This window comes from Echinops telfairi, unplaced genomic scaffold (assembly GCF_000313985.2).
Source record: "Echinops telfairi isolate 266 unplaced genomic scaffold, ASM31398v2 ScPeMD7_1713;HRSCAF=2227, whole genome shotgun sequence".
Classification (NCBI taxonomy): domain Eukaryota; kingdom Metazoa; phylum Chordata; class Mammalia; order Afrosoricida; family Tenrecidae; genus Echinops; species Echinops telfairi.
This window is the reverse complement of record NW_022105611.1, coordinates 20,659,504-20,669,556: the sequence shown is the minus strand read 5'-3', so window position 1 is coordinate 20,669,556 and position 10,053 is coordinate 20,659,504. Positions and strand designations below refer to the sequence as shown.

The following is a 10,053-nucleotide window of genomic DNA, read 5'->3' as shown; positions in this document are numbered from 1 at the left end:
CACGGTAGGGTCTAGAACCGATTAACCGCGATAAACGAGGGTTCACTGTACATATGTATATATAATATTTATGACAAATCTATATTTCTAAACAAAGTACTATAATCTAAAGAAAGTTTTTTACTTCTAAATATATTAATTAGAAATTACTCAGTAAAAAACAAACTTTATCTCAATAATTTGGCTGTTTGCTAATGATGACACAAAGCAGAGGCCCTCATGTATTATTGGAAGTTGCGTAAATACATACAATTTTTTTGGAAGGCAATTGCTAATATGTATTAAGAGTCATAATGTTACTCATTATTTATACTCTGAGTTTATCATTCAGTTTATTCTAATCTAAGAAGGAAACATTTTTAACTGTATCTGTAAAATGACATTTATTATAGATTTATTGATAAGAGTAAAAAATTTAAATAGAAATATAATTATATTCCAGCAACTCCCTGAATAAAGCATTATCCTGCCATTAAAATATTATTTTAAAAATACTTACTGAAAATGTCATTTAAAATGTCTTCTTAAATGCAATGTTGTTTGAAGAAAGTAGGAAGTAAAATCATATATATATTTTTGATGATATACTGGAAAATTCTCTACTTGATACATTTTTATGCAAGGATGCTATTATGAGGATATATTTCTCTAAATTTTCTAAAATTTTAACAGTATGATTTATTGCATGATCACAGTAGAATTATGACCTCACTTCATTGTTAGCTCAAATAATGTTTCATTCATAGGTTACTGAAAAAACAATTTGTGTTCAATTTTCATCTACCTTTTTTGAATTTCTTATGTGGCTACTAATTAATGAAAATATTATCTTGGTTTAAGGCAGTGAAGATTATATTTAGAAGATTATCTACATGTGCTGTAGAAAATTTTAAAAATTGAATTTTGGAATTATATCTAAAAACATAGCAGAAGGAAAAATATCTTATATTGGAATCCATATTATCTATATGTAACATGGCTCTTTATGTAATTATTTTAAAAGAAAATGGGCAGGGATTTCGTAATTCAGTTACCTGTAATCATTCCGATCATCAACTTTTATTCCAGGCCAATCTCTCTTTAAGTATTGACTAGTCAGCTTCTGGATACCCTGTTAAAAAAATCAATAATAATAACATATATGTGTATGCACACAAGTTCTTACATAAGTATTTTAATATAACATTCTTTTCCTTAAAATAGATGACTTAGAAATGCTATCTTTCCATATTTATAATTTGGTTCAGAAGTAAAGAATCAATAACAGTATCAGGACTCTATAACCTTGATTCATGGTCATAGACCTTTCTTATCTCCTTTTTAAAGAAGGATGAGTAGAAAAGTAAGAAAATTGAAGCAATTAATTTGCTTCTCGCTTTACCAAATTATTTGACCAGTATAGAAAAAAACAACATGCTTCTGGTGTGTCACAGTGGATACAGCTGATATCCACCTCCATAGTGCTCTGATTACATATTGACATGCTACTTTCCCATCATCCTTTGATTTGGATTGTGTTATATTTCTAAATCCTAGTAGCCTCTCATATACAAGAAAGGCAAAAATACACATTCAACTTGCAGTGAGGCAGATATTCACTGCTTGTAAAATTAGTGAACAAACCTCATTGCTGTCCATGCTAGTAATTCTCAGGAAAGATTTTAAGGGCTATTTCTTCCCTATGAAAATAATATTCCTATCCCCTTGCAGAGGGGTCTCAGGGAGGAGACGAGCCAGACAGGGTGCAATGTAGCAACGATGAAAAATATAACTTTCCTCTAGTTCCTAAATGCTTCCTCCGCCCCCCACTCTCATGATCCGAATTCTACCTTGCAAGCCTGGTTAGACCAGAGGATGTACACTGGTACAGATAGGAACTGGAAATACAGGGAATCCAGGGCGGATTATCCCTTCAGGACCAGTGGTGTGAGTGGCGATACTGGGAGGACAGAGGGAGAGTGGGTTGGAAAGAAGGAACTGATTACAGGATCTACATGTGACCTCCTGCCTGGGGGACGGACAACCGAAAATTGGGTGAAGGGAGAAGTCGGACAGGGCAAGATATGACAAAATAATGATTTATAAATTATCAAGGGCTCATTAGGGAAGGGGAAGCGGGGAGGGAGGGGAAAAAATGAGGAACTGATGCCGGGGAGATGTGGAGAGCAAATGTTTTGAGAATGATGAGGGCAACCAATGTACAAATGTGCTTTACACAATTGATGTATGTATGGATTGTGATAAGAGTCATATGAGCCCCTAATAAAAGGATTAAAAAAGAATATTCCTGTGCATGGAGTGAGGTAAGGGTCTTGCTCCATTTTTCTGGAGGTAGAGATCCTTTTTTTCCAGCACCACCAATCACAAGGACCGATGTTCTAACACACAACTCTCCCCAACTCAGGGGGACGAACAACAGACATATGGGTGAAGAGATGATGACCAAGGGCTCAAGTAGAAAGAAAGTGTTTTGAAAATGATGATGGCAACTTATGTACAAAAATGCTTGACACAACTGATAATATGGATTGTTATAAGAGCCCCTAATAAAACTATTTATAAAAAAGAAAAAGAAATAATATTACAGTACAAATAACTCCAAATGGTAAAATCAGTTTTACAAAGAAATACACCCACCAACTATTAATATAACGTGAATTTGAACAAAACATTTTATTTATAATATATGTAGTTTTTGAGGAAAGAAGACCCTTTTTGTTGGGACGTGAGAATAAACTACTCATTCTGAATATACACATACCACTTTTTGATTAGACCATACCATACTAATAGGGCCTAGTATAATGCAAACAGATGTCATTAACTTTAGAATACTACTTCAAATGTACCTCTAAAAATAATTAAATAAAATGTTGAGGTAAGCAACAATCATATTAACAGACTGAATACTTCAATCAAAATTTTTTCTGTTCAAGTAAAATCACTGTGTCAGTCTACACATAGTATCTATCTGCTAAGGTCTTGTGCCAAATTAATTAGGCTTAATGAAATCTATTGTTGAATGTCTCTGTTTACCATGATTTCAACAAGTCCAAAGGGGAGCAGAAACTGTATGGAACTTCTTATCTCAAGGTTCCCCCAGAAACTAGCTAAAGTATGGCATCATCATGTTTAGATACAGTGTATTTTGAGAACTTGCGGAGAACTATAACATACACAAAATACTTCAATTTACATACTCTATAGACCAACTACTAAATTTAAAAAACTTACTGCCATCAAGTTGATTCCAACTCATAACAACCCTAAAGGAAAGGGTAGAACTAAATCTTTATACAGTAGTAAGCCTCATCTTTCTCCATCAGAGTGGCTGGTGCTTTCCATGGCTGACCTTGCAGCTGGCCACCCAATGTGTAACCCACTATGTCACCAAGGCTCATTACATAAATGTTCCCTGAATTGGTCCACTGGTTTTTTCACATATGCATGTTATGCTTACTATTTCCATTGCATGAAGTATCTTCCCACCAAACCCATTTTTACCTGTTGAATCCCCGTCCTCCCAATTCAAAAATGGATTTTTAAATATTCAGAAGCATATATAAGAAAGCATGAAGTATCATTGCCTACATGTTACAGTTCACTAAGAGTTGATGTATTACTACAACACTTGTTCTCATTCCTTCTCCATTTATTAATTGGAATTATTCTATTTTTAAAAATCATCACTGAACTGAGATCCAATTCTTAAAGGAAAATCAGGATAAATACTTCACTTTCCTGTATTGTCCAGTTTCCTGAATTGAGCCAAAGAGGTACAATGAGATACTTTAAAATTCATATTATAAATTCATAGTTTAAAAATAATTTATGTTTCAAATAATTGCAGTCATTATTCTTTTGATGCTATATTTGTTCCAATTGTGGTCTTTGAGAGATCCTTCAAATTGGCTACTGTAGACTTTTTTAGTTTTCTTTTACAGTTCTCGTCTCAGACCTAGAGTAAGCCATTTCTCCAAGGGATTCTGATTCTTTATAGAAACCATATTTAAAGATGGTAATCCAGGCAATTCCTCATCTTTAAAGTCTTAGTGTGTATCATTCGCAGAGAGGCCTTTTATAATCACTATATACAAAGTAGCTCACCCTCCAGTTTCTCTCTTTCTCACTACCATATTTACTTATAATCCTTATCATAGGATTCTAAAAGTGACTTGTTTGATTTAAACTACTTTGTCTGTTTGTTGCCCATAAACTCTATCACAAAGGGACCTCACTATTTATTTAAGTCACTACATTCCCAGGTTATAACAGAGTCAAGAATTTAGCGGATGCCAACAATACCCATTGCATGAGCTAAATTACACTTGCATTATTCTGCTTCTAATTTAGATGACTCAAAACTATTTGGTCATTCTAAGTTAAAAATCTTTGAATCATAATTACTCTGGTTCCTAATTTTCATATCCTCAAAGGAAAAAGACCGCACCAGACTTCTAAGAGTATGACCACCATGACCAAAACAGTTTAATATAATACTAAACTCCCTAGAGTAAAATTAGTCAAATCTGACCATTCACACTATTGGAAGAAAATCTATTTGTGCATATTGCAAACCAAAAACCCAAAAATTTAATAGAAGCTTACATACAAGGCACTACAAATTAAGTTTTGTGAAAGTGCAAATAAATCAAGATCCCTGATTTAAACGATCTCACAATCTTTAAAGAAGATTACATGTGGGCATACAAAGTAGGAGACACCACCTGGGTAACTGCCAAATAGTGGCAAAATGTAACATAAATATTCAAATGAGGATAGGATAATCAAATATTTGTTAATAAGTCACAATTAAATGATAGGATAGTAACCATTTTTTCAGCTTGATCAATGCAGAATGCTTTACATGAAACACAGGGCATGGTATGAGCCCCCAAAGATGAGAAGGATAGAAGGCAAAAAGACAGCACTCTAAATTTATATAAAACAAAATAACAAGCATATCTGCACATTGATTCCTCTCAACTCTGTGAAGTGTTTTTACAACCATAAAGAAACTAGACCGTAAAGGGATATATAGCTAACTTAAGATCACACAGTTTATAGCTGGTTAAGTTTGAACTAGATATCATCTAAGGCTTTTCAAATTACATCACTTTTGAGTAGGTTTTATGTGATTCATTTTAAAAATCTGAAATGGTTTTAACTTACCTTTTTTGTGTATTACAAGCTACAAAAGCAATTTTAAGAGCACTAAACCACAAAGTAGAACTGTATTAAAGTGAATGAACCCCTTAGAGAAGAGCTGAGGGATTCATGAATTAGACAAACACAAGATCTCTAGATGAAAGACTTTATTCAAGTCAGCTCACAGAGGCAGGAATCATGACTTCCATGTGCTCTATGCAGCTGTTCAAGATCTAATCTGCATGGATGCTCAAAGGCTATGTGGCTACTATAGAAAAGGTCCTAAATAACATTTCATACCTCTGAAAGCATTTATACTTAAATTAACAGGCTCCTCTTTTATTTTATGCTTACAGCTACGTCTGACAAGTAGAGATAAATAAAATTCATATAGAAAACAAAATCTCCACAATACATTTTCTAAAATGAATAAAACGAGTTTGCCATTTTCAGAAGTGTTACTTTTTAAAATCCCTCCAGCATTACTCTTAATACCCACTCACTAGATGTATAATATGTATTTATATTTACTTGAGCATCACTAATGCATAATGTTGATTTTATTTACAAGGCACTTCACTTTGGAATAGTGACTTCCAGATGTACTATAAATATACTCTTGGAACATCCAATAACATCCTATTCCAACTTTATGAAAAGCCATCAGTGTCTGATGTAAGACTTTCTTTGTTTTACTTCTCAATAACACTTGCTGTATTGCTCTAACAAATGAAACAACACAAAGAAAGGCACTATTGAGTAGACACTGGGAAATGGACTGATGGTTTAACCTTTGGCCCTTTTACCACAGCAAGCTGAGCAGAAGCGTGCTTCATGTCTCACACACAGGTTATTCTGTATTCACTTCTGGTCTCCAGCACACAGAGAAATAAATACTCATTTTATGTGGCACACAATTATATTTAAGATGAAAAAAGAAGTCAACCAATATCTTGCTTTAAACTGTAAGAATTCCTTTCACTTACTTTTCTCTTCATTTAAGTATTAAACTCATACAATCCATTGCTATCGAGTTGACTCAGCTCATAGCACCCCTCTAGGACAGAACAGAAGGCCCTATAGGATTTCCAAGGCTGTAATCTTTATGGAAGCAGATTGCCACATCTTTCTCCTACAGACAGGCTGGTGGGTTCAAATCACCAACCTTTTGGCTAGCAGCCAAGCACTCAACCCCACTGCGACACCAAGTCTCATTCATGTTGTATATAAGCTATCTGCATTGAACATTAAAGTTAGATTTTGGCTTTTTTACATATATCAAAAATAAAGACTAATTTTATTTAAACTTATTAGGTGAGACAAGCAAAGTAGATATCTTAAATGGCTACTGATTTGAGGACAAATAGCAAAAGAAACACCTATTCATAACAAAAACTTTTAAAAACATAGATAGAATGAAACATCCTTTATCAAATAACAATTAAAAAACACCTTCAATTTATTTGGAAACGCAAAGGTACGAGAATAGCTCAAATAATTTTAAGAAATAGGAATAAAGTTTTAGGATGCACATAACCCAATTTCAAAGCAAACTAATAACCTACAGTAATTATGACAGTGTGGTACTCAAAGGAGAGCCACATTTATCAATGGAACAGACAGAACCAGAAGCCCAGAAACAGACTCACAAAAGTGCAGTCAACTCCTTTTGACAAAAAGGCAAAGATAATTTGATGGCAAAAGATAGTCTTTACAACATATCTAACTATACATGGGAGGTGGGCTTGGGGAGGGAGACATGAATCTCGATACAGACATGACAACTAACTCAAAATGGCCTATAGATTTAATTATAAAATATAAAACTTCTAGAAGAACACATAACTCCACCATCATCAATCACTATCAATTTTAAGCATCATTGTAAACATCTTTGTTCTCTCTACTTCCAATGCCTCCATCACAGATTTCATCATCTCTCCCGGGATACTGCAGATGTTTTCTAAGTGGTTTCCGTATCTGTTTCCATATCTTTTCTTTCTTAAAAAAGCTGTTTTCCACCAAACTAAAAATGATCTTTGGAAAATGGACCAATCGCTTCATTTAAAATCTTTCAATGAGGTTCCGTTGTTTCGAGTAGGCAAGTAAATTATACTAAGGCCCTTAAGCGGCCTTCTGTGGTTTGGCACTTCTCGACCTCTCCACCTTTATCACAAGCATTTGTTCTTCGGATATTTATTCATATAGACCCTTTGATTATCTGGGCACAACATCCCCCAGTCCCTATAGTCACCATAGGACTTTCTTCTCTCAGTTGGACTGTTAGCCTGAATGACAGCATGCCCCTGACCAGGAGCAGCATTCAACAACAAAGATCAAGGCTAAAGCTCCTGAATTCTGTTGATTCTCATGAAGTGAAAAACTCTGCATTTCTCTATAAACTATCACAAGAGGTAAGATGAGCCTCCTGTCTCCATCTAATTCATTTTATTTAATCTTTTAAATGTTGTAGACAATAAATCACCATGAAGAACAGATTAGAAAAGTACACACAGAAGCAAAATGAGAATTACTGTAAGTTCTTAATGATGAAGTTTCTAACACATTACAGGGTAGACATACTGTCATGATCCATCTTGATATTTCTTTGAAATAAGAGCTAGTATCTTCTTAGGCACCTTAGACATCCTTTTTATTACAGGTCATCTCATATATCCTAACAACAATCATTTGAGATAGATAATCTTTACTGTCTTTACTATATAGATGGGAACTTAGAAAGAAGTAGCTTGCCAAAGGTCATGCAGTAAGACCAACTACAGAACTGCCTTTGAACTCACACTCCCAGGACCAAACTGATAACTACTCTGCTATAAAACTCATAGCAACCTGGCAAGATGGAACAGAACCTCCCATTTCCAAGATTTTAAATCTTTACAAAACAGACTGCCATATCTTTCTATTGTGGAATGGCTAGTGGGATTGAACCACTGACTTTTTGGTTAGCAACTGAGCACTTAACCACTGAACCACCAGGACTCTACTATCGCTCAGGTACCCAGGTACTCAGGTATCCTTTTGACGTTCTTTTTAAATGATCTTTCAACTATTAACAAAATGAGAAAATGTGGTTATTTTAAAATTATACTTCATGCTTCCTTATAATTTTTGGATATAATAGAAAAAGGAACTTGTAATCAAAATGGAACAAAAGAGACTGCTGGAGGTACATGGCTTTAACACACTCCCAGGACAGGTAAAATCTGAGATGGCATACATTTAAAATTATAGCTAAACTTTTCATCTTGAGATAAGTATAGATTCACATGCTGTTATAGGAAAAAATAAAAGACATCATGTGTACCTACTACTTAAGTTTCTTTCACTGTGAAAAATCATAATACAATATCATAATATTGGCATCCCAATATTATGATACATACATTAAAACTCCCATAACTATTTGTTATAATCTCAGAAACTCATAGGGACAGCTCTATTCTGTCATATAGGTTGCTATAGGTTGCTATGAGTCAGCATCAACTCGATGGCTGTAAATCCACTACTTTTTTAATAAAAAAATAAATTAGTAATAAAGTAAGTACTGGCAAACATAGTTGAAGCAAAAGCCTGGGCGTGGCTATGGACTAGACCACCATTTGCTCTCATATGCAAGTTTAGGTTGAAGCAGAAGAAAATGAAGACAAATCCACAAAAGCCAAAATATGACCTGGAATGTATCCCACCTAAATTCAGAGATCACTTCAAGAACATATTTGATGTACTGAATCCTAATGTCAGAAGACCTGACAGGCTGTGAAATGACATCAAGGGCATCACATAGGAGGAAAGCAAAAGGCAAAGTGGATGTCAAAAGTTACTCGGAATTTATTCTTGAGCATAAGAGTAGCTAAAGCTCTCAGGAAAAAAACAATGAAGAAGGCTGAACAGAAAAATGTTAAAGGCAGCTTCATAAAACATTACAATGTAAAAAAAAAAACAAAAACATTACAACGTAAAAGACCTGGAGTTTGAAAACCAAAGAGAAGAACATGCTCAGCATAGCTCAAGGCAAAAGATTTTAAGAAAAAAGTACAAGCTACAAACTACAATTTTGAAGGATACCATGGGCAAAATATTGACTAATGCAAGAAGCATTAAAAGAAGAAAAGGTGAATGGAATACAGAGTCACTGTACTAAAAAAATTGGTTGACAGTCAACCACTTCAAGAGGTAAGCATATGACCAAGAACCAATGGTATTGAAAGAAGAATTGTAACCGGCATTGAAAAAAACAAGGCTCCAGGAATAGATGGTATAGTCCTACACCAAACGAAATGGTACAACAAACTGATGCAGTATTAGAAGCACTCACTAGTCCATGCCAAGACATTTGGAAAGGAACTACCAAGTCAACAGCACCTAACAACAACAAAAAGGGGACCACTGAGTCTCATGAGGAGTCCTAGAGAAAGATGAGGCTATCCGCTCCTGTAAAAATATGCAGCCTCATTCTATGATGCTCACCTTCCTGACACAACCGATGAAGACAAAGCGGGTGAATAAGTAAATGTGGTGAAGAAAGCTGATGGTGGCCAGCTATCAAAAGATATAGCATCTGGGGTCTTACAAGTTTTAAGGTAAACAAGCGGCCATCTAGCTCAGAAGCAACAAAGCCCACATGGAAGTCCACACCAGCCTGTGTGATCACGAGGTGCCGAAGGGATCAGTTATCAGGCATCAAAGAACAAAAAATCATTTATCATTGTGTGCTCAACTCCATGATATGATCGCTGAAGACAAATGGGTACATAAGCAAATGTGGTGAAGGAAGCTGATGGTGCCCGGCTATCAAAAGGTATAGCGTCTGGGGTCTTAAAGGCTTGAAGGTAAACAAGCAGCCATCTAGCTCAGAAGCAACAAAGCCCACATGGAAGAAGCACA

At 34.9% G+C, this 10,053-nt stretch overlaps 1 protein-coding gene across 3 annotated transcripts in view; it reads right to left on the bottom strand.

The window, feature by feature from the left end:
- FCHSD2 (FCH and double SH3 domains 2) overlaps nucleotides 1-10,053 on the bottom strand; it is a 264,805-nt gene that overhangs the window by 159,179 nt on the left and 95,573 nt on the right. For 2 of the 3 annotated variants that reach the window (XM_004708805.3, XM_045293192.1), the window contains exon 4: nucleotides 1,035-1,111. The exons of the other annotated variant lie outside the window; for it this stretch is intronic. In XM_004708805.3, the coding sequence (XP_004708862.1) occupies nucleotides 1,035-1,111 (77 nt within the window). The remainder of the gene's footprint in view (nucleotides 1-1,034; nucleotides 1,112-10,053) is intronic. 3 annotated transcript variants of the gene reach the window in all.